Raw genomic sequence first — 24,698 nt, forward strand, 5'->3', positions numbered from 1 at the left:
AGAGCGATAGATGTATTTTGATCTGAGAGTCGTTTTCTACTGTTTGTTTGCTGTTTATGGTTTCGTTCTCCAGTAGTTGGTGTTTTTTTGTTTTTTGTTTTTTGTTTTTGCACCCATGTACACACACACACACACACGGTCATGTGCACACATACATCCCACTGCAATCCACTGTCCAACCCACTCACCATCTGCAGCTTTCCTAACACACAAGCAATTTCTCACTCTCCCACCCCCTGCTTTTTGCTACAGCCTCTCCTAAGTGCTGACAAGCCCCACCTCTGCCAATCTTCAGTTGACAAAGCATCCGAGCATCTAAACAACAACACTAATGAGCTGATATAGATCACTGCTGTTTTCATCTTCTCATGCCCAGAAGCAGGAGGAAGAGAAGGGCTGGGGGTGGCACTGAGGCTTGTTATCTCCCAATGGGCTCTAACACGGATTTGAAAATTTGAGCTTTTGTCTCTCTCCCTCTCTTTTGATCTCTCTTTCATTTCTGGCCTTCATAGTTCCAGGGAAACATGTTTGTGCGGAGGAAAATGTGATTACACCACATTTCCACCTGGCCCTTGGCTGGTAGCTATTCTATGATCCTGCTTATGGACTGTGTCTCTCCCCCCCCCCCCAGCTCTATCCCTGTGGAATGGGACACCCTGGGTTGCTTGGGTGTTGAACTCATGGAGTTGGTTTGCAGTGGCTTATGTCCTGGCCCTTGCTGCTGGACAAAGAACTTGAACTCCCAGCTTTGTTCCCGCCAAAGGTTTCGATGCGTAAATTAGAGGGGTACACAGGCAAGACTCAGGTGTTGAGTTGTAGCAGATTCAAAAGTTGCGTAAGACGCCAAGCAGAAGCTAAAAGGATGATCCAACAAGCGACTCTCCCCACCTCCTTTTTGGAGAGTGGCATGGGCATGGCTCTTACTGTGGTCAGTGGCCAGAGTCACAGGATGGGGCAAGTGAGCAGGCACTCCTTCCAGTGGGCTGAGTCTATGACGTTTTGTTCATGGCAGTGTCGGCCCCAGCTCACCATCCGATTTACTCTCAGCCACCTCCCCTGGAGAAGGAGGCTCCTCACTAACAGATGGTGGTGCCTCATTGGCAAGAGGTGGTGCTGGGGTTGTCCAATGTCACTCATCTGCCATCCCAGTTAGTCCCTCACCTGCATCCAGCTCTGCATTCCTTAGACCACTGGCCTGCTCCTCTGGGTCAGAGGTCCTGATTCCACCTCCCACCTCCCACTAGGACCTTCTGCAGGATCACCTAGCTCCAACTCTCTGAGCTCTTCCTAGTCCTCCTCAAGAGCCAACCATCGCCTCTATGCCATCTCCACAGGACTCATGACAGGTGGTAAGTATTGCGAGAGCTGCTGTTGCACTTGGGTCCTGCTTGTGGTCTTCCCATTGCGGCATCTGGTTGTCCACTGTGAGAATAAGATGATGGACTAGATGTAGCAACCAGGCTCCTCATACATCCTCAGGTTACAGTGCGCCAGCAGGACCGAGTCACTATTTTCTCCAACTAAATGATTTGGCTATTACTTCTAATAATGATTGCATTCTCCTTTCAGTAGAAGGGAGATGCAATCTTGTCCTCTCTGTTACAGCTCAGTGGTGGGGCACCTGCTTTGGTCCCCAAGTTCAGCCCTTGGGTTCAGACATTCAGTAGGGATGCGCTTGTCAAGGCGCGGATTCTCGTTCATACAATCACTGCCTGAGCCCCTTGCCTATTCCTACATCACTGATGGTTCTACACCAGGCATCCCCAAACTGCGGCCCTCCAGATGTTTTGGGCTACAACTCCCATGATCCCTAGCTAACAGGACCAGTGGTCGGGGAAGATGAGAATTGTAGTCCAAAACAACTGGAGGGCCGAAGTTTGGGGATGCCTGTTCTACACCACCTGCTAGACTAATCCTCTTTGCCAAAACTTATCCTCCACGGAGCTGAAAGCCAAGGAGGTGTTTGTTCCATGGGTTCCACTAGTCCTACCATCTGTTACTGATGGTTCAAAATATACCTTGGCAGCTGTAGGGTGTGGCAAGGCAGGCTGTGCATGATGCTTTCGTGTTTATGCACATGCAGTGACACAAGATGCACCCTCCCTTGGGCTGGAGAAAGAATTTGTCTGGAGGCGGCAATGCTTTTGAATACCAGTTGGTAGAAGCCACAGGAGGGGAGAGTTTCTCTTGTGCTCTGGTCCTGCTTGAGGGTTTCCTACGCGCATCTGTTTGGCCACTGTGAGAACAGGATGCTGGACTAGATGGGCCATTGGCCTGACCCAGCTGCAGGGCTCCCCCAATGTTCTTATGTCGGCTTTTCACAGTGGTCTGGCCCGGTGCACCTGAACCTGTTTGCTGATTAACTCCTGATCAGATCACACACTCACCCGGGTTATACAAAGCCATTTCAGTGCATGAAAAATGTGCAAAAAAACCAAACCCCTTACACATCTATGAAAGCCTTATTATACGGGGAAAGTACTGAAAAACATTGAGAAATGTGAATTTTACATAAAAGTGTGTATTTTGCATAAAAAGTTTGCACACAAGGGTGCCAGCTTGAATAAAATATTTGGGGGGTGCCTTACATAGTTGATCATAGGATGTGGCAGACACACACCGTTTGGGTGGCATAGCCCATGAACTTTTTGGTGGGGGCAACTCCCTCAAATATTTTATGAGGGGGCCAAAGGGATCTTGACCTCTAGGAGTCGCTCCTGTGTTCATACATAATGTGTACACTTTAAATGCAGGTTTTTTTTGGGGGGGTTGTTTGTGCATTCCTTCAAAACAAAAATCTGCACAGAATGGGATGGAACGGAAGCTAGGATTCTCTGCCAGAGAAACTGAAGTGGGATGGAATCTAATTTACCTCACACAGCTTCTATGAAAGGGCTCGGGGGCCAAATGTGGCCCTCCAGGTCTTTCAACTTGGCCCTTTGAAATGTCCTTAGGCCCTGTCCCTTACCGCCCCTGCTCTGTGCCCCCTTGAAACCTTACAAAGGTAAGAGTCACATTCATGGCTCTGCCTCTGGCCTCACCCACCCACTGCTGACGCATGGTCCCTAGAAGGTTCTCCACGAGGGAATGTGGCCCCTGCAATGAAATCGTTTCCTCACCCTTATTCCACAGAGCCTCACTGAAGAACTGTAGCTTCGTGGCAGGCCATGGCTGTTGAATGCCGAAGGGGCCCAGGTTCAATGCCTGGCATTTCCACATCCCCTGCCCGAACCTCTAGAGAGCCGCTGACAGTCAGTGTAGGCAATACTAAGCTGAACTGGGACCGTGCTGCTCAGTTTTGAGCTTCCCATTGAGGCACCTCATTGGCCATTGTGATATTAGGATGCTGTCTAGATCTACAAGGACTTGCCTGATGTTTCCCCTCATATGCCCTAACTCTAACAAAAAATGCAATTTGATACTTGAGGGACCTGCCTAGGCTTCCCTTCAAGGTTCTGAAAACATGTGAACCCTAGTCTCCAAAGAAATGTATTGACAAAAGAAATGTAACCACCTCTCCGCCCCCCCATCCTCGGATTTTGCTTCAAACAAAAGGTGTGTCACACGGAGAAAGGGAACAAAAGGAAAACAGACGCCAAGGCGTGTGAAGCGAGGTGTTTTGTTGTTTAATTGGTCCCTGTGGGAAAGTGTTTTCCGATCTCCTCACTGTTCCCTCAGGGACTAGGCCAGAGCACCTTCCCAAAGAGGCACAGTGTGTTTCAGTAGACCCATTTCATACAAAATGGCTGCTGAGCGGCGTCGGCTTGAAACTGAACCCCAGCTAGCGATCTATAAGGGCTGTTGTCCTTGGACCAGTGGAAGTTTCTGAGGCATCTTCAAGGGAAGCCCCGTGGGCAGCTGATTGCAACAATCTAGTCTGAAATTTGCCACAGCATGGAATACTGTGGCCAAGTCATCTTTGCCCCAATGCGACTGTAGCTGGCAAACCAGTCAGAGCAGGAAGTAGTGAGACCACCTGGGTCTCAAGAGACAATACTGAACCCATGAGAAACCCCAAGCTGCAGATCTGCTCCTTCCAGAGGAGTGTGAACCCATCCAGAACAGGCTGTCTTTCCACTGGACTCAAAAACTTGGAACACATAACACCTCTGCCTTTTCAGGAGATCATAGTTGTTAAACTGTTTTAAAAATGTCTTCAGAATGTTTGATCATTGCAGTTTCTACCACCCTGACCTCCTTCTGGAAGAAGGGAGGGATGTTGAATCAAATAAATCATACAGCTAGACTGGTGACTGGGAGCGGTCGCCGAGACCACATAACACAGGTCCTGAGAGACCTACATTGGCTCCCAGTACGTTTCCAAGCACAATTCAAAGTGTTGGTGCTGACCTTTAAAGCCCTAAATGGCCTCGGTCCAGTATACCTGAAGGAGCATCTCCACCCCTATTGTTCTGCCCGGACACTGAGGTCCAGCGCCGAGGGCCTTCTGGCGGTTCCCTCGCTACGAGAAGCCAAGTTACAGGGAACCAGGCAGAGGGCCTTCTCGGTAGTGGCACCCACTCTGTGGAATGCCCTCCCACCAGAGGTCAAAGAGAGCAACAATTACCAGACCTTTAGAAGGCATCTCAAGGCAGCCCTGTTTAGGGAAGCTTTTAATGTTTGATGGATTTCTTTATTTTAATATTTTGTTGGAAGCCGCCCAGAGTGGCTGGGGGAGCCCGGCCAGATGGGCGGGGTATAAGTAATAAATTATTATTATTATTATTATTATTACTAATAATACTACTACTACTAATAATAATAGGGCTGTATCTAAGTTCTACTCCAAGAAGATCCATTGAAATTTATGAGCCTAAGTTAGTCACGACAACATTTTAGTGGATCCACTCTGAGCATGACTAACTTCGGATGCAAAATAGAAGCTTGGTTAATTCTTAGTGCCCTGCAGAGAAAGAGGGGGCACTTAATTTGCAGCTCCAGAATGAAGCAGAGAAATTCAGATGCAGGGGATTTCAGGAGTCCCTGCTCAGATACCAATGTATGACTCAGCACAACATCCCAGCATGGAATGCCTTGAGGTTTGTGTGTTTGAGGAGCTCCCCTGTCAAGCCCCACACATAGTGGCTGCTTTCCGGCACTTTCCGGCCTCCCGCTTCAGAGTTCAGGACCCCCCCCCTCCAGGAAGCTCAGTCCCTTTGATTTAGGGATGGACAACACAGCTTTGATTATCCTAATTCCCTTCATCCTTACAGCACTGCAATGTTTTTTTTTCCCCCCAGGGCAGGAGGGAGAGAGAGGAGAAGCCTGCAGTGTGATAATTGCAATTGCAGGCACAGCTCGCCAAAACCCACAGGAGAAAGCCTTTGTAGGAAAATGGCGAGCATTAAACACTCAACCAGAAATAATGAGAATTGCAGATAGCAGGGGAAAAGTGGGGGGTGGGTGGGTGCTAACGGCTCGTGATAACAAGATGGGCGCAATGTTTATCAAACAGCCGGATAGCTCAGTCGGTACAGCAAAAGATTCTTAATCTCGGGGTTGTAGGTTCGAGCCCCAAATTGGGCACAACATTCCTGCATTGCAGGGGTTGCACTAAATGCCCCCCCCCCTCCTGGCACCTCCTGGCACTCAACAATTCTATGAGCTGCGGGTGTCATGAAATGCACCCTTTCCCCTCTGCAGTGCCCTTTCTGGCTTTCTGATTTGTTTGTGCCAAATCTTAGCACAATGCTGAGTTTTCCACTTCTGGGACTGAGGCAGGGCCTAGTGGGTAGAGCCAGTGGGTTGGGAAAGCAAAGAAATGGTTAGAGGGCAGCGGGGAAAACATAGCAAGCCACATTATCCTGAGACCAAGTTGTAGCGTTACGAGAGAGGGAGAAAAACTTTTCTTGATCCACTTTCTGCACGAAATGCGTGATTTTTATAAGCTTCTATCCTGTCACCTCCTACTTGCCTTTTCTGTAAACTAAAAAGTCTCAGTTGCTGCAACCTTTCCTGCTAGAAGAGGTGAGCAATATTCCGAAAATAAGAGAAGATTGTTATGTCACATATACCTCCCAACCACCCCCATTTACTGGTGGGGAGGGTGGGGCTCCTTGTTTTCTAATCACTATCCTAATTTTTGCCTTCTGGGGATTATTTTTCTTTTAAAAAAGTTATTCTGCAGAGTTCAGCCCACTGACAATTAAACGTCTCACGTGGTAGTGACTAAAGAAGGCATATTAGCCTTCTTCAGCTGTCCCTCCATATGTTCATGAAATATAGAAATATAGAAAGGGTGTGTGATCACTCCTGCTGGGTTTCCACCTCTGCAAATAATGGGATAATGGCTCCTATGCATTAACAGCTACACATTCCCAGAGGCCCCCTTGACACCTTATAGGTGCAATTGCAAGTGACATGCTTTTTTTAAAAAAAAAAAAAGCTTGTGATTCGTAAAACATTCTCTCAAGATCTTGTGGACACTGGCTTTTGAATCAATTGCTCCCAGCTAGGGATTCAGGGATAGAGTTGGTTTTCTTGGTATTTTAACGAGAACCCTACCTAATTTGCGTTTCTTGAACCGACGACTCAGACTGGAGCGCTGATATCTTTTCAAATCTCCTCTTCTCTGAATTTTGTGATGCCGTTCTCCAAACAGATAACGTTTGCAAAAATGCATCTATTGGGGGAAAGTGTGCAGAAAAATGCTAATGTTTCTGTATGTTTATAAACCAAACGGATACGGCAAGAAAGTCTACTTGACCAGCTGGATCATCAGCACACTGGTGGTCAGAAGGAGTTCTCAGAACACAATGCGAAATCCTTGACCAGCTCCCTCAAGGACCAAATTTCCAGTAGATCCAGGATGGGGAACCTGTGGCCCTGGAGATGCTGGAAACTACAGCTCCCAAAATTCCTGAGCATCGGCTGTGCTGGCCTGGTTAAAGTTAGAGTCCCACAGCATCTGCAGGGTACCACATTGGAACATAGCAATAGACCCAGTTGCCATTGTTAGCTTCATGAACTGGTTGCAGCTGCAGTGAGTGAAACGCCAGACCATGGAGTGCCTTACAATCAGTGCACAATCTGGATGAGCCCTAGAGACAGGCCCTACCATGAGGCAAAGCGAGGTGGCTGCCTCAGACAGCAAATTCCGGGGGGGGGGGGAGGCTAGCAAGGTGCGTCATATAGCAGCCCTAGCATGGCCGGTGCAGAAATGAGGTGGCGTGAGGTGACCCAACTTGGGTGGCTAGTTCCATGCGTGAGTGGGGTTAGATCGCAATCTGGACTCAGATTTGGGTAAGCTGAAGACACCGCCAAGGATGGAAAGAGCAGCAGCAGCACCTCACTGAACACTCCCTTTCCTCCCTCGCCAGAAAGGGATGCTCCTTCAGATCAGCTGCATTGTAGAGGGCCTCCCTCCACCCTGGCAAGGATCAGTGGTACATACACCCTCCAACTGATGAAAATAGGGATGTCCTATTTAACAACAAAGGGACATGGGTGGCGCTGTGGTCTAAACCACAGAGCCTAGGGCTTGCCGATCAGAAGGTCAGCAGTTTGAATCCCTGCGATGGGGTGAGCTCCCGTTGTTTGGTCCCTGCTCCTGCCCACCTCTCAGTTCGAAAGCACATCAAAGTGCAAGTAGATAAATAGGTACCGCTCCAGTGGGAAGGTAAACGGAGTTTCTGTGTGCTGCTCTGGTTCACCAGAAGCGGGTTAGTCATGCTGGCCACATGACCCGGAAGCTGTACGCCGGCTCCCTCAGCCAGTAAAGCAAGATCTTGAAAGATCTACATTGGCTTCCAGTATGTTTATGAGCACAATTCAAAGTGTTGGTGCTGACCTTTAAAGCCCTAAACGGCCTCGGTCCAGTATACCTGAAGGAGCATCTCCACCCCCATCGTTCTGCCCGGACACTGAGGTCCAGCACCGATGGCCTTCTGGCAGTTCCCTCGCTACGAGAAGCCAAGTTACAGGGAACCATGCAGAGGGCCTTCTCGGTAGTGGCACCCGCCCTGTGGAATGCCCTCCCACCAGAGATGGTCAAAGAGAACAACAATTACCAGACCTTTAGAAGGCATCTCAAGGCAGCCCTGTTTAGGGAGGCTTTTAATGTTTAATAGATTATTTTAATTCATTTTTCTGTTGGAAGCTGCCCAGAGTGGCTGGGGAAACCCCGCCAGATAGGCGGGGTATATATTATTATTATTATTATTATTATTATTATTATTATTATTATTATTATTATTATTATTATTTGATGAGCACTACAACCCCAGAGTCGTCCGCGACTGGACCTAACAGTCAGGGGTCCCTTTACCTTTACAATTTAACAACAACAGCAGCATTTTATCATTTATACCCTGCCCATCGGACTGGGTTGCCCCAGCCACTCTGGGCAGCTTCCAACATATATAAAAAACATAACAAAACATTAAACATTAAAATAAAACTTCTCTATGCAGGGCTGCCTTCAGATGTCTTCTAAAGGTTGTGTAGTTACTTATCTCCTTGACTTGGTGGGGTCACATAACTCCATATCCTCCAGCATTTCTCTGATCTTGTGCCCCTGGCAGAACCGTCCAGATTGTGCCCCCCTAGCCACGGACAAATTAGCTCTTCTTTCTGCGTCTCTTCCAACCCCTCCACCCATTCAATTCACCCTCTATTAAAAACCTTTTTCTTATGAGGTTAAATATCAATATTTTTTATTTATAGACATGTTCATGGACATATTTTTAAGCCGATTTTGCGCCCGACCCCCTCGCCTGCGCCCCTGGCAGGGGCCCACCTCACCACCCTCTAGCTACAGTCTTGGTCCTAAGGAAAAACAGGACATTCCGGGACCAAATCAGAAACTGGGACAGCTTCTGTAAATCTGGGACTGTCCCTGGAAAATAGGGGCCCTTGGAGGGTATTCTTGTCTCAGGTACCCAAAGGTCTTGGCCAGGGGCCTTGGCTAGCGGCGTCCACTCTCCACTCAGAGTTTTAACTTCCAGGACAAAGGAGGTGAATAGGAAGGCAACATGTTTTTTAACAAGTCCCCCTCCCCACCTCCACATAGGGGCAAAACCAGGATGGTGATTTACCAGAGACCGGGAAATCAGGACTGTCCCAGGTCAATAGGGACAGCAGGAACACATGGAATCCCTATTTCAACATGTAATTCTTGCTTTGGTCCTAGCGGTTGCCTGGGCAACGAGAAAGGCATCCGAGCTCGTTAAGGATGGAGCCTGGCTGCACAGCTCCCCCTAGCGACTTTGCCAGGGATGCAAGAGAGCGGCGGTAAGCGGTCCCCAGCCTTGCCCCTTAGGCCTGCAACATATGGATGGGCTTGTCCTCCTGGGATGTTCTTTCTGAGCAAAAAGGCCCTCTTGTTTTGCGGGATGAAAAGGAGCTGGAGCTCGGAGACCTGTGTGGGGAGAGGAGTTAGAAGGAGAGAGCTGAGATGGGTTTGTCGAAGAGGGCTCAGATGTGAGCAGTGGGGTGGGGTGGGGGGTAAGTTCCCTGCTGGATCCTCCTAAGAGCAGAAGAATGTCAGAAGATTCATGCTGGATCAGGCCAACAGCCCATCTTAGTCCAGCATCCTGCCTCTTCTGGGAAACCAGGAAACCGGATTCCAAGCACAAGAGCATTCCCGTCGCAGTTTCCAGCGGCTGGGATTCAGAAGCGTTGCTGCCTCCAACCGTGGTGGAGGCAGAGCATAGCCATTCTGACCAGAAGCCATTGATAGTTTTATCCTCCATGAGTTTGCCTAATCCTCTTTTAAAGCCACCACTGCCTCCTCGAGGGAGCAAGTCCCACAGTTCTAACTATGCACTTCATGAAAAAGTGCATTATTTTCTTTTCTCTCCCCTGAATCGTCAGACATTCAGCGTCAATGGATGTTCATTACCAGATTTTTCTTAGCTATTCTTGTAATTTTTAAAAGCGGCACTTGTGACAAAAACTTGCAGGATACCATGATCCTCTTCAGAGTCCAAGCCAGTCATGCCCTTTTCTAGGACGTTGCATTATATTCCCCTTCTTCAGGTTTTGCATTCTTCCCCACTCTGCCCCTGAACACTTACTGAGTATGCTGAGCTCTCAGTAAGCTGCTTTGGGTTGTTGCCCTGTTTGTGTGTGAGTCTGCAGGGAGGAGGACTTCTGCAAACCTTGGGGCATGCTGATGCCTCCTCCTTCTCAGCAGCCCTGTTTTGGCAACAGTATTGTTGGTGCTCAGCACCTGAGTTCACTATTAGAGGGAGGGGGTTATCAATACGGCTGCTCCCATCGTCCCTGTTTGCCTGGAATGTGAATAGCCTCCACAGGTTCTCCAAGAACCACAGAAGATCCCCTTGGAGTCTAAGCCTTAGAGTCTCTTGCACCAAAAGGGTGGGAATTCTTCTTATTATTATTATTCAGTTCACATTGAAAGGTGAACCTAGCTAATTCACACTTTCTGGAACAGTAAGCAAACTGAGATGCAAACGTCTTTCTAAGTTTGCACTTTCTCAAATCTCATAATGCAGATCTCCACCCAAAGAACATGTAGCAAAAATGGATATACTGCTGGTAAAGTGTGCAGATACACACACACAGAGAGAGAGTATGCATATGTAATAGTGAAAGTAACATTTTAAAAATGCATTATTTTAGGGGAACTTGCTTTGCCAAAAAAAAAGTGTAAAGGAGGCAAACAAACATGCCTATTGAGAGAAATTTGCACTAAAATGCTGATGAGAAAAGCAAGGGGCTTTTTCTCAGGGTGGGAGGTGGGAAAATTCTGTATGTGGGAAGATCAAGATAAAACGGTCATTGAGGGCTACATAGATATATATATAACCTTGTGTCTTACGATGAATATTGTGGTTCTTTTTCAATTTTCTTTTTTCTGTTTGATACGTTGCTTTTTATTATTTCCTTTAATTTAGTTGAAATTTTATGCTACATTAGGTTGAAAACCTTTAAAAAAATTGATTAAAGAACAAAACAAAATGCTGATGATCCCCCCCCCTCAGTGGTTTGTGTGCTTGTGTGATGTAGAAATGCAGAGCACTGAAGATCAGACAAATGAGAAACTGAGAGAATGGCCAGAACTGTCTTACCTGCACACAACAACATGTTTGGGGCCTGTCCTGATTGCCTCCAACCCAGGGCTGTGCAGGACTGGTTTTCTTTTGCCCACATCATTGTCTCTTGGGAGGAATGCAGATCAAGTCAGGCAGGAGCTTGGCATCCGGAAAAGCAACTGCATGTGCATTAACGAACACCATGGAGATGAGTACTTTATAAATACACCTGTGCTAATCATCCTCCGAACAATCACCCGAAAACGAGCCAAGGTGTGGGCAGGAAGCTCAGATCCAAAGCACTTATCTGTCAATTTAGCTTTGCTGTGAAGTGGTGGTGGTGGTGGTGGTGGCGGCGGTGGCGGGCGGCGGGGTGTCCCCCCCCAAGTCCACGTGCTGCCTAAATCAGCTGCAGCCCCTGCCTCCTCTTTCGGCACAGAGCATCATCAGCTGTCAAGACTCAAGCGGAGGCTCCACTAAGTGTCTAAAAGGGGTTCCCCACCCTTCACCCCGGGAACTGGGGGGGGGTATTTCCTTTTTGAAAAAAGAGGAAAGCCTGGTGCTTGGGCTGCATTAACTTCCTACAGAGGAAGGAGCAAAGTCGGGTGGGGCTGCTGCGTTAGTCCTACATTCTAGAACTGGGGCCACATTTCCTTCTCGGTTATTTTCTGGGGGCCACTTCCCAGTGGCAGGCAGCACCAGAGGCAAAAGTGAGCAGCATGCTAGGTTTCTACACACACCTTTCTCTGTCTTCCCTCCAGGCAAGCAAGAATGAGAATTCCAGGACGCATCCCAGCCAGTAGCAATGATGGCATCCACCAACCTGGATGGCTTTAAAAGAGGATCAGACAAATTCATGGAAGAGGCGGCTATCGACTTCTGCTAGGCACAATGATTGTGCTCTGCCTCCACAGTCAGGGGGCAGCAATGCTTCTGAATACCAGCTTGTAGAAAACACAGGAGAGGAGAGGGCTGTTGTGGTGGGATCCCGCTTGCTGGCTTCCTGCAGGCATCTGTTTGGCTGCTGTAAGAACAGGATGCTGGACTAGCTGGGCCATGGGCCTGATCCAGCAGGCTTTTCTTATGTTCTTATCCCTGCTGTACAGTCTTTTTCCTGAGATGTTTATTATTAGGTTTGAGCCCCACCCCACCCCAGTTTTGACTGGATAATTTGACCTTCCCCAAGTATTGCCATGCTTTCTCCAGATTTGGCTGTCTCCCTTCTGCAATATTGGGAAGGCACAATGAAGGTGTCCCATAGGAGGATTCTTTGTGTCCCTGTAGAGATGAAGTAGTCAAAACATAACAGGCTACTTTGCCCCTTTCTGACGAAACATCCTGTAAGGATACTGGTCCAGAATGGTACCTGAAATCTAGATAGCTCAGTTGGTTAGAGTGTGGTGCTGATAGCACCAAGGTTGCAGGTTCGATCCCCATATGGGACAGCTGCATATTCCTGCATTGCAGGGGGCTAGACTAGATGAACCTCAGGGTCCCTTCCAATGCTACAATTCTATGAAACATTTCTTGGCTGATACAAACAAGCTAATAGAGTCAGTGGCCAAGTTTCTGTTCTCTACTCAAAGGTGTTTTCATGTGGTGTTTTACCGATACGTTGTGCATTGGTGAAAACACTACACATAAGGTGATGCTCTCTTTTTAATTGCATTTGGTAGCTCATTTTTTATCCTTGTATTGTATGTTATTTAAATATGTTTATGTTTTAATGATCATGTTCTTACTCCGTCCTGTTTCAGTGGGTCCCTGACCGTATAATAGATGAGTCATTGATTGTTTTAATATATGCTTTTATAAGTTGCTTCAAGGTGTTTCTGTGAAAATTGCTGAGTGGGGCCCTGGCCATTTACCACAAAGTCCTTCCCTAAGGGCTCCACCTCTTCTTGGAGAGGTGCCGAAATCTGGCGATGAGGGAGCAGTGCATCGATTCTGTCAGTGCAGCCTCGCCATGCTTACAAACCAACACAGAAAAGGTTTTCTTGCAGCGAGTTGTGGTTTTATTGCGACACCGAAGCTTCCACAAGAGAAAACCAACACAAGAAACCAGCCAAAGGAAAAATAATAATCCATGCAGTCACCATTTTGCTGATATTGCACAATGCCCTTCCCTCACTAAGCTGCTCCTCCAGCAAGCAAGCACACCAGCTAGAATTCAAAACACAATTTGGAGAGGCATTTTTTGTGTGTCCAAAAACACTCACTAAACCCCCATTCATAATTTGCTCCCTGATACAGTATTCCTATTGACTGTTACTGGAGGGGGAGAGAGAGAGAATTGGGTTGCTTCTGATATTATTCACATGTAAATTTCTCCCCAAATTCTGAAGTTCTGAATTACTTGATCTGGTTTCCATAACGGATCCAGTGCATTAGGAATCATCTCTTGTTCTGTCTTTAAGTTTCCACATTTTCGTGCGTGCAGGATCTGACACAGCTTTCCATTCCTTCGAGCCATTTGTGTCTTTCTACCTCCTCAACAACACTGGGCCATACACATTGCTAAAACACTACACAAAAGCAACACAAATGCATGTGATTGTGTCAAGATTCTTTTTATGTGGTGTTTTACTGATACATTGTGAATTGGTGAAAACACTACACAAAAAAAGTAATCTTGGGGAGCAGATGTACATTGGCATCAATATTACCTCTCTTTTTGGGGTTTTGTTTTATCAATGTATATCTTTGAACTGGTAACCTAGATAGCAAGAAAGAAAGAAGTGGTGCAAGTAAACTGAAAGTAGGGAAACTGATCACAGCTCTATTCTAAATGAGGTTTAGAAATGCTTCTGATTAAGGGGGCAATCCTGAAATCAGCTTGGGCTGGCTGAAAGTGATGGGAACCTGTGGTAATGCCACTTGGCTGGCAGAGAGCAATGCCTGGTGGTGGGGCAGCATTTATGATGCTCCCAGAGGCTACTACTTAAGTAGCACACATAATACCGGTAGCTACTATGTGGACTATCTTCAGCATAAGAGACAACATTAAAAAAACACTCAGTATATACTATCTATTCAGGGAGCAAGGGTGCATAAAAAGACATTCAATAAAACCAGTCATACAGCAGAATTAGAGAGCATAATGAAAATCCTCATAGATCATAGATCAGCTGCAAACTAAAAACAGCAATTGAGTTTGGGAAAGGCCTGAGAAAAACCATTTTTGCAGCACAGAGTAGTAGGCAATTGTCGAAACAGTAAAGAGGACAGAGTCCCATCCATTACAGGCATGGATATAGAGAAAAGTGGATTTTCAGCTATTCCAGTCCTGAGTTGTTAAGGCTTTATAACAGCGCAATCTTAACCATGTCTCCTCATAAGTAAGTCTTGTTGAATTCAGTTGAGTTTACTACCAGGTGAATGAAGTTAGGATGGCAGCCTTAGACCATAAATTTGGCCTACGGCAACCTAGCTGTTGCATTTTGCCCTTGCTGCAACTTTCAGCTCAGCCTTAAAGGTAGAATGCATTGCAGTAACCCGGTCTGTGTCTGAATACCAGTTTGTGGAGACCACCAAGGGGTTGGCTCTTGCCCTCATAGCCTAAATGCAGGCTTCTCATCTGTTTGGGCATTGTAAACACAGGATACTGGACTGGATCAGCCCCTCCATGTTGGCAGAAAGATCTGCTGATGTAGAGGTATGAACAGCAGTGTTTCCATGGTGGTAAAAGGGGGCATGTTGGAGGTGAATTAGGGAAGGTCTTGGACCCATAGGAAAAGGGCAACAATCTGTACCAGCTCTGGAGCTGATGACAAGGTTTTGTTTTAAGTAAAAAAAAAAAGAATGGAACCAATGGAAATTCCACTTCTATTTTGGAAAAAAGCAGCAGCATAGGAACCATTGAATCTGGCAAGCTGATGCTTCATATCCATCAACAAGAGTAAGGTTTTCATGTACTCTTGGCTGTATTTCATTGGAGAGTGAAATACTCATTTAACAGATTTTAATGTTGCCTTTTTATATGGTTGTAACCTTCCTCAGGACCTCATGGGTGACGGGTGGGCAAGAAATCAAGTTCTTCTTCTATTAATTTCCAGCTGGATTCCAAAAGTAAAATCTGAGCAGAAAGTCAGAAAACCAAAACATTTGGGGGAGGACAGACACCAAAGTTTAAATTTGTGGGTTGTTGTTGCTTAATTACAAAAAATGGCTCTAGTTTAAATTGAGCAGAGGAGTGCCTGATCTCGACTTCACGCAAAACTGTGCAAGCTGCAATAAATATAGTTTAGCCCACAGGAATACTCTGCTACATGAAAACGAAAGGAAGGCAAGAGAAGGTTTCATCATTATTATTTTTTCACTTTCGAGGTTTTGGGAGCATGGGATGGCAAATGCAAAGCCCAGGCACCACAGTCGAAAGCGTCAGCGATACAGCAGGCGTGATCACATCCGGAAGGCACTTCGGACATTAGATCATTATATCATCACATTGAGCAGCAAGAACAATGATTGAAAGAGGCCACCTGGTGGACTGACACAACTAAATGAAGCTGCTAACACTTCCCCAGCGGTATAAACACAGCTCGGTGGAAAACCCCACTCCAACAGAGATGGGACACATCCCTGGGGGCAGAACCGAAGGGCTGGAAGATGAGTGGCAGGCAGAGGGCTCCTGAAATTCTCCCAGTCTGAATTTTTCCCTGGAATAATTGGGAATTCTGAATCACCTAGTCTTGTTTTCAAAATAGAGCTGGTGGCTTAGGCATCTTCCACTGCTCTGTTTTAAACTTCCTCATCTTACATTACTGAGCTAGAAAAATCAATGGTTTGACTCAATATATGGGAGCTTTCTGTGTTCTTTCTTGTGTTGTGCCAAAACCTGCCCTTCAGTTTCTCAAAAGGTTTCTCCCCCTGTTTGTCTGCTTGGTTCTCAGGGCAGTTTATAATTTTGGTAAATATGGGGCTTTGAGCTTAGCTTAGTGATGTAAGCATGCTATGTATGCTTTTCTTTACATCAAACATTTTCCTCTGTGCTCTGTAGCCTCCCCGGGTGCCCGTCCTTCCTAGCCTCATGTGTGGAGTTACTTCATGACGTCTTTCCCTGGGCTTTAATTGAAGCGTGGGCACTTGGGAGGGCTGCAGAGTGCCAATCACAAGGGGTGATGATTTGCAGAGTGAAATAAAGGGCTGCGAATGTCTTGTCTTTCTTTCTTTCTCCAAATCACTTGCAGCCTTCCCAGGTGCCCTCAGCCACCTTGAAAGTAAACGCAACAAAAAGCCATTGGCCCACCCATTACAACCAATATTTTATCTTCCCTTTGGATGCAATTCCTTTTATCAACGGTTGACAAAGGACGGTCCCTCCAAAAGAAAAGTGGGAGGAAGTTTTTGTGCTGCAGCATTAGTCTTTTCACCTCCTCTGCATCACCAGTGTGCAGGAATGTGCTGATAAAAAAAGACTGTTCAAAACCAACTTTGGTGGGATTGTACATCTGCATCTGTCCTCCTCACCATGCCAGCGGCTGTCTTAGTAGGAGAGATGAGAAGCAGGACTCACCCTATCAGCTCTACTGAAAGGCCAGCTCCATCAGGCACTTCCAACCCCTAAACTGTTCTCAAGTGGTTATTATAAAAGGTGCTATTAAACTTTAAGAAGTTTATGTTCCCTTTTCTGTTGTGTGCCAAGCCTGTGATCAGGGAATGTTCTGTTTTCATTGACTGCTTATAAGCCTCCATGGGATTCTTTCCCACAGAGCAGATTACAGTGGTGTAGTGATCTGCAGTCAAAATTACTATTTCCGCAGCAGGGTCTGTGTCCCCAGCATCCTAGAGCCAACCCAATCAACATGAAAGGGGAGCTTTTTAGCCACTAAGAAGTCTTCTCACCCTTTGTGCTGATTGGAACCAATAAGTGTGAAAGGAGCTGAGCCAGCCAGTCAGTGAGGATTAGCTCCTAGGGTCACTCTGGAGAAGGTGTGTGGGAAGAACATTGAGAAGTTGTTCTGTATGCTCCAAAGCTAAGCATTTAGGAACACTGACAACACAAGCTGCTCCAGTGAAACGTCAAGGTAAACACAGCTTAAGCCACTCTGAAAGAACACATTGGAGCACTCTGAATCAGTTCCCAACGTACACGACACAGAAAATAGTAGATCCAGCTGAAAAGCAACAAATGGAGATTTGTATTTATCACTGCAATGCACACCTAATTATTATTGTTTTATATTTGTAAGATTATTGTATAATCTTAGAAGGTCGTATAATCTTAGAAGTGGGAATGTCTGTGATTAACACGAAGGGAACCCTGCACTTCTGAATTTGTCACTACAGTACCGGCGTAAGATTTTTACATCATCCCTACATTTTGCAGAAAACAATACTGAGCTAGGCGGGTCAATGGTCTGACTTGGTGGAAGGCAGCTTCCGATGCTTATATAGGGGAAAGGCTGTAGCTTAGTGGTAGAGCAGGTGCCCTTTCTGGAAAAGATCCTAGGTGCAATCCCCAGCACTTCCAGGAAACGTGGTGATCTGCTTCCCTGCCAACATAGACCAGGGTGGGCAGAAAGTAGATCTACTGTTAGATCTCAAGGTGATTTCCAGTAGATCTGTGAGGGTTTGTTTAACAACAGGGCAATAACAACATAAGGCTTTCTCCACATCCAACTCTTCTAAAAATTAAGCTGCTGAGATGAAGAAAGTTTATTGGGAAAACCAGGAGTGGAGTTCTGTCTGGAATTGGACTGTAAGTTTCGATCTGGTGGTAAAAACACACCTCTGGGCTGAGCACATGCCAAGAAGCACCTTGTTCCTTAATTCTAGGCACATGTTGCCCTTCCCCTGACACTCTTTCACACTCTGATTGCTGGACTTTGACATTCACCGGCATCCTAATAAACCAAGAGCAGGAGTAGGACCCATGAGCCTGAAGTTTGCTGCTCATCCCTGGTGTCTTCAAGAATGGGATGGATGGAGCCCATGGGCTAAGGGAGCTTCCACGGTTTGTATCTACAGATGGGAATAATATTAGCCACCATCACAGGACTTAGGCAGGAGATGGCAATGCACATTGCAAGCTCGGGACTTGATAGAAAAGGATGCATAATATTACCACTGTTTAAATGATTCTATAGAAAATGTGTGTTGCTGGCAGAGGATACAAGGCTGCAAGGGTGGGGAGCAGCCTCTGAAAGCAGCATTGATCATTGCCTGGGAAAACTGAACCCAGGGGCAGGGAACTGCTTTTCAGCCCGAAGGCCACATTCTCTGGGAGGCAACCTTCTGGGGGCTACCTGGCAGTGGTAGATGGGGTTAGGCTTACAGATAGGACTCCTTCTCTTTGTGCAACAGTCTACAGTCCAAACAGAGCAGTCAGAGAGGTTCTACATAGACAACTCTGCATCCAGGAAAGCAAGAAGCGTTATCACAGTCCAAGAACACATTTCAACCAGGTGAAAGAGCTCAAGGAAGCTCAGGAGGAGGGTCAGCGGGGTGCGTGACCTGTGAGGAGCCCCAAGGGGCCAGATGTTTGAAGGGCTGCATATGACCTCCGGGCCTGAAATTCCCAGCCCGGAACTCAACCCAACACGCAGGGGTGTTTCTGGCAGTAATTGGTAGGTTGTAACCTGGCTCGTGAATGCGCCACTGTGCGCCCACCCTCCCTCCTGAGATCCCACCCTCTCCTCCTCTCTATACATTATTAGGGTTGTAGCAGAGCAAATTGAACTCCAGGTTTTCATCCCAGTGCCTGAGCAACACAAAGAGCTGCTGAGCTGCTGCCTTCACTGCCGGCAGGCTGCGGCCTTCGGGGAAATCTTGCTCGCTTAGCCACAGGCTGGCCTTGGCTGCCGCCAGCTCCCACTCAATGAAGTACGAGGCAGAGCTGTGCTCCAGCCAGGCTAGGGCCACGGCTGTGGCCCACAGCATTCCCTCTGGTGCATTCTTCTGCTGGAGCTCAATGTCCACCAACCAGGCTTGCATCTCTGAGCTGTCTGTCTCAGAACCTCTCCCGCTGTCAGCCTGTGACTCCTGAGGCGATGGAATGCTTTCTGGAAAGGAGAAGCGCTGGATGGTGATGGCCGGAGGAGAAAGCTTGTTCTCAGCCTTCAGGGCCCCGGAGTGACTTTCGACAGCACCACTGGCAAAATGGCGGGCCTGGCCGGACTCACTCTCGTTGTTTGTCAAGGGATTGACATTGTCCAGTGGTTGAGTTCCCTCGGAGCTCTTGGTTTCCTCTGATGTGGCTGATCTCCTGGAGGCGCAGGAGCTAGCCGAGGGGCTGGCGGCCATGCGGTGGCAGGCAAAAGGAGACGTCCACTTCAGCTTCTCCAGGGGGATGTTGATGGCCTCGCAGAAGGCCTTGTTCAAGAGGAAGGAGCCGCAGGCAAGCTGGAGAGACACCTGAGGGGAGGGGGGAAAACATGGTCCTTTGGGATTCCCAAACAGGCAAGGAACTCAGGTGGTCGCAATGGAGAGTGCTGGAACTCTCTAGAATACTGAGCTAAACAGTTGACAGGTGTGTTCAGTCTCCTACGAACAGGGCCGACACGTCCCATTTTGCCGCCGCTCCGCCACTGAAGCTTCCCTTAGCTGGGTTGTGTGGCCGTGCTTGTGAAGTGGCAGCAGGTTCCAGCGAGATCTCACAGAGCACACAAGATCTCATGAGATTTCAGTGGATAAGCTGGTGCCACTTCTCTGCCAGGGGTGGGGCGCCCCTGTGGGTGCCCCATCTCTTGGGCTTCTGCCACAAGAGACTCAGCCTGCCTCATGGGTGGGCTGGCCCTGCCTAAGAAACCCTAGACCAGCAGGATTGTAGCCAACTAAGTAATACTCAGATCATAACAAGGTAGGCAAGATGGCCTGAGCACATAACACCAATTTTGGCCCGGCTGCACTGGCTACCAATTAGTTTCTGGGACCGATTCAAAGTGCTGGTTTTGACTTATAAAGCTTTCTTTTGCTCAGGACCCCAATGCCTCCAGGGTCTCCTCTCCCATCACATGAAGACTGTGTCTATGTGCCTCATCCTTGGGAGGCCCTGAGGGTGGGAATATGAGAACAGGCCTTTTCAGTAGTGGCTCCCTGCTTATGGAATGCACTCCCTTGGGAGGCTCACCTGGCTCCATCATTAGACACTATTTTTGCCAGGCTTTAGCCTTTTAATTATCTGAGGCCTCCCACAGTGGGTGGGATATTTTAATCATGCCTTTTAAAAATAGGATTGCCCTCTAGATTTCCCTTGTTTTCGTTTATATCCGTTTTGATATATCTTTGTTTGTTTATATATTGTAGGTCACCCTGAGTTACCCCTGGGGGGGGGGGCGGAATAACCAATGCATCTAAGAAATAAATAACAAGAACAAGGTTGCACATGGGGATTACTATTATTTCTGGAAGTGTCTTCATCAATGCGCCTGCGCCATGTGGAAGGGATGGAGGCACATAGGAACTGCAGGCTGTGCAAAAGCTGCAGTCAGTTATTTATTTAGCTATTGGATTTCTATGCACAACTCTTGAGCGAACGTCGGAAACAGGAGCTGTGCAATAAAGCATTCCTAATACCTGGCTTCCACTTCAGTAAAATGTCACAAGGAAATGCAGAACTCCAAAATAAGAGAATAAATTTTGATATATATATCATCCCAATGTGAATGCTTGGAGAGCGGTGTCTGAACCTGGTGGGACCCGATACTTACAAGGGGCAGGTAGTCGATGTTTTCATTGTCACTTTCCAAACTCGTCTCACTGGTCCTGGTGGGTGATTTCCCCATAAAGCCTCGGGCTGCTCGCGTCAACAGTCTTGTTTTGTTAAAGGTGAGCCTGGACCATCAAGACAGGGATGTGCAAAGAAATCAGAGATGATGGCTGCCCTCTCCCAGTCAAGCACATGCTCTTTGGGCTGAGGAAAAGTAGTTTCTCTGTTCCCCCACCCCACCCCACCCCACAGAATTCAAGTCAGTTTCAAGGAAAAGATTTGACTGTGTGAGGAGCACATTCGCCCTACTGACATCTTGACCCGCCGGTTTTTGCAAAGTTTTCTTGGGTAACATTTAAAACAAAATAAAGATCGCCAAACATTTCACAGCTGGCCGCAGGGGAAGGCTTGCCACTAGAGCTGTGTACAAACAACCTCTCAAATTCTGCCATCCTCTTTGTCCACAGAGAAATTGGGAGGTGGGACAGTGTAGGTCCTGGCCTGGTTGAGTCTTCCTTCAGCACAGAAGGACAGAACAACATTCTCCACTGTTCCCAAGGCTAGGAGGCTCTCCTAGGAGGTGCAAGGTGCAAGTCCTGCTCACCACCCCTTGCCACCCCTTGGCATTTGCCACCCGAGATGTTCACCTCACGCTGCCCTTTCTGGAGGAGAAATAGCCCATGGAAACATCAGCCCTTACCTGGCCGCAAAAAAGCTCTCAATGGATTTCTGAGAGGAGACAGATGGACTTCGTAGTGGAACTGAGGAGAGAGAGAGAAAGAAAATGGAAGATGGCGCCAGAGTCAGAAGAATGACAGTTTAGTGTAGTGGTCAAAGCAGGTCTCTCTATCTGGCCCTCTCCCCAAGCTGCACCCCTCCCTAGTCCTGCTTTTCACCTTTCTTGAGGGTTGGTGCAATGGTGGAATGTATCCCTGTACTCTAATAATGCCTCTGGCTTGTTTGGGCAGAGAACAGAAAGAGGGAGGTAAAATTGTGTACAACCCAATCCACTGTAAATGGAATTTTCATTCATTGCTCCACCCACTTCTGCCTCACTGCCATGTGGCCCTCAGAAGGTTGCCCAGAAGGCAACGTGGCCCTCAGTCTAGAAAAGGTTTCCTAACCCTGAGGTTGTCATGATCCTGGGCCTTCTCACCCCCCTTCTCTGGGGAATGAGGTCGGGGGTCACACTGGATTGCACAAATGCACACTGTGTCCTAAGGTAACCTGCTTTCTCAGGGATAATAATTCTAACTTATTATCTTGCAGTTTGTTTCCACAATGTTGAGATCAAGGGGTAACCGTAGCTCAGTGGTAGAGCATCTGCTTTGAGAGCAGAAGGTCCCAGGTTTAATCCCCAGCATCTCTTGGTAGGACTGGAGAGCCCAGAGAGACACCACTAATCAGTGTAGACAATACACTGTTAGATGGAGCCATGTTAGATGGATGAATGATATGACCCAGTCTAAGGGCTCGTCCACACTTTTGCTTGTCCTGCTACTTCTCCCCTGGGAAAACCCACTCCTTATGGCAGAAGTGGAGCAGAGGTGAACTAGATTCCCCACAAATTGTTGTTTGCTCTGATTCAGCAGCAAAGAGTATGTTTTCCCTGGGGGAAAGCAGCAGGCAAATGCAAAACCGCTGCCTGGAAAGCACAGGGCAAGTGGCAAAACTCTTTGACCCATGCTTTCTAGGAACTGGATGAGTGGAAGACTGGATGAGTCCTAAGGCAGCTTTCTATGTTCCTAGTTAAATCAGTGCTTTATAGCTCAGTTGGTAGAGCTCAGTTGGTCTCAAGGTCGTGGGTTCCAGTCCCACATTGGGTTAAAAGATTCTTGCATTGCAGGGGATTGGACTAGGTGACCCTTATGGTTCTTTTTGAATTCTACAATTTGATGATTCTTAGGACTGGAATCTCTCTTTCTTTCTCCTGAGGAGAAGGACCACAGCTAATTTGTGGAGCATCCGTTTTACATGCACAAGGTGCCAGGTTTGACCTCCAGCATCGCAAGCTAGGGCTGAGTCTGCCCCCTGCCTGAAACCCTGAAGAGCTGCTGCCAGTCAGTGTAGGCAATACTGAGCTAGCAGATCCCATGGTCTGACTTTGTACAAGGTTCTCCAAGACGTTCCTTACCATCTGGGAAAGTGTAGCGATCCCATCCCGAGGAGGACGGTGTACTGCATGGAGACAGGCTGTTCTCTTCTGCATCTGCTTGTGGGGCGGGGAGAGAGACAAGAACCAGTGACCACCTGGGTTAGCCTCTTCTGCAGCATGGCACAGATTTGGTTGCTCGGTGCAGGGGCATCTGTGAGGCTCTGCCAGGGTCCTAGAGTCCTCCTTCCTCCTTTCCAAACCCTAGTTGGTGCCTTCCCAGCTTCCGGAAAGAGATGGGAGGGCTCCAGGACCTTGACAGAGCCTCACACCTACTTCTCAAAACCAGGTGCTTTCTTTACCTGCCTTTGGGAAAAGGCAGTGTGAGGACTGGGGAGGTGCACCAAATTTTGGGCTCACACAGGGTGCAATGGTACCCAAGTCCACCGCTGCTCAGTGCAATTACCATTTTAGGCGAACCCTCTGCTCATTGCGCGCTGCTAAGGCAGGGAGTCGGCAAGGCTGGTGGCAGGGGAGAGGGGAGGCAACATCCAATCCCTGGAGATGACCCTGGAAGGAAACCCTCAAGAAACTGGGGTATGGTTCTAATTTCACCAGCTTCTTGCTATCAGAATGAGAACAGGACCCTTTTAATCCTGGGGAGAATTCAGATGGTTTTTTTAAAAAAAATAAAAAAAATAAATCTATGCCCTTTAAAGAAGAAACCTACTTTAGAAAACACACACACACACACACACACACACACACACACACACACACACACACACAACCCAGCAGCTTTTCTTTTAGGGCAGGGGTGGCCAACTCCCAAGAGACTGAGATTACTCACAGAGTTAAAAACTGGCGGTGATCTACCCCCTTTTGGGGGGTTCAGGTCAAAGTTGTTGAGCTTTTTTTATGAAGGAAAGCCCTGTTTTTTAGAGGTTCAGGTCACAGTTGTTGAGCTTCTTTTAGGGAGGAGGAAAGCCACATTTTTAGGGGGTGCAGGGCAAAATGTGAGCTTTTTTTAGGGGAGCCAAAGTTGTTGAGCTTCTTTGGGGGGAGCCAGTGATCTGCCAGTGATCTACCACAGACGTCCAGTGACCTACCGGTAGATCACGATCTACCTGTTGGACATGCCTGTTTTAGGGGTTGCGAGTAAAGAGATTCCAAAGGACCTTTTAAATTTTGTTCTTGTATGCCACAAGAATGGTGTTTTGCCCAGAAGTGTAAAAAGATGCTATGCCAACCAAAGAAGAGTGGCTGATCAAACAGATGGATTATGCCAAAATGTCAAAACTGACGGATGTAGTAAGAAACCAAGAGGGAATTTTTAAATTAAAAAAATGGGGGAAATTTGTAGAATATCTGAAAAGTTCTGGCATGTAAGTTGTATTAACTTAAATCAAGCAGTTAAAAATATTACTGAGATAAAAAGAAGAATAACTTAAAAATGGAGTAAAGCAGAATGTGCAGTGTTAAAAATCTAAAGTAGGAAAAGGAACCACAAAAGTGTGTGGGTGGGGGTGTGTCAAATATGGAATTGTATTCAAAATTTGTGTTTGCAAGGTGTGCATTCGGCATATTGTGAAAACTGAAAAATCAAATATATTTTAGAAAAAGAAAAAGAAAGGAAACCTATGGAAATGCTGTTATCTTACTCATGCCATGCAATTGGTCACCTGCTGCATCTTGACCACAGGTTGACTGGATGCGTCCCAGCCCAGAGGAGAGCGTTCTGTGCCGCCTGTTCTCAGAACCCGAATTCCGTTGGCTGCCTGATTTCAGGGCTGGACCTTGGAACAAATCAGATGGACTCATTATAGAGTGAGAACTGGAAATTTTCAGGGTTTGGGAGGGGGCGGACATGTCTTCTAACCCAATGGAAATGAAACACCCCACCCCACCCCCACAATTTCTTCACCCACGTTTGCCTACTGCTGGCATGGGGACCCTGGGA

General features: G+C 47.3%; 1 protein-coding gene across 1 annotated transcript in view; it reads right to left on the reverse strand.

Moving 5' to 3' along the window:
- Positions 1–18,641: 18,641 nt before the first annotated feature.
- The window catches only part of VWA5B1 (von Willebrand factor A domain containing 5B1), a 46,788-nt gene continuing 40,731 nt past the window's right edge, over positions 18,642–24,698 (reverse strand). Inside the window, exons 17-21 of the mRNA XM_035120569.2 lie at positions 24,400–24,534; positions 22,781–22,855; positions 21,347–21,407; positions 20,648–20,771; positions 18,642–19,352 (exon numbers count right to left, since the gene is read on the reverse strand). Of these exons, the coding sequence (XP_034976460.2) occupies positions 18,642–19,352; positions 20,648–20,771; positions 21,347–21,407; positions 22,781–22,855; positions 24,400–24,534 (1,106 nt within the window). The remainder of the gene's footprint in view (positions 19,353–20,647; positions 20,772–21,346; positions 21,408–22,780; positions 22,856–24,399; positions 24,535–24,698) is intronic.

This window comes from Zootoca vivipara, chromosome 6 (genome assembly GCF_963506605.1).
Source record: "Zootoca vivipara chromosome 6, rZooViv1.1, whole genome shotgun sequence".
NCBI lineage: Eukaryota > Metazoa > Chordata > Lepidosauria > Squamata > Lacertidae > Zootoca > Zootoca vivipara.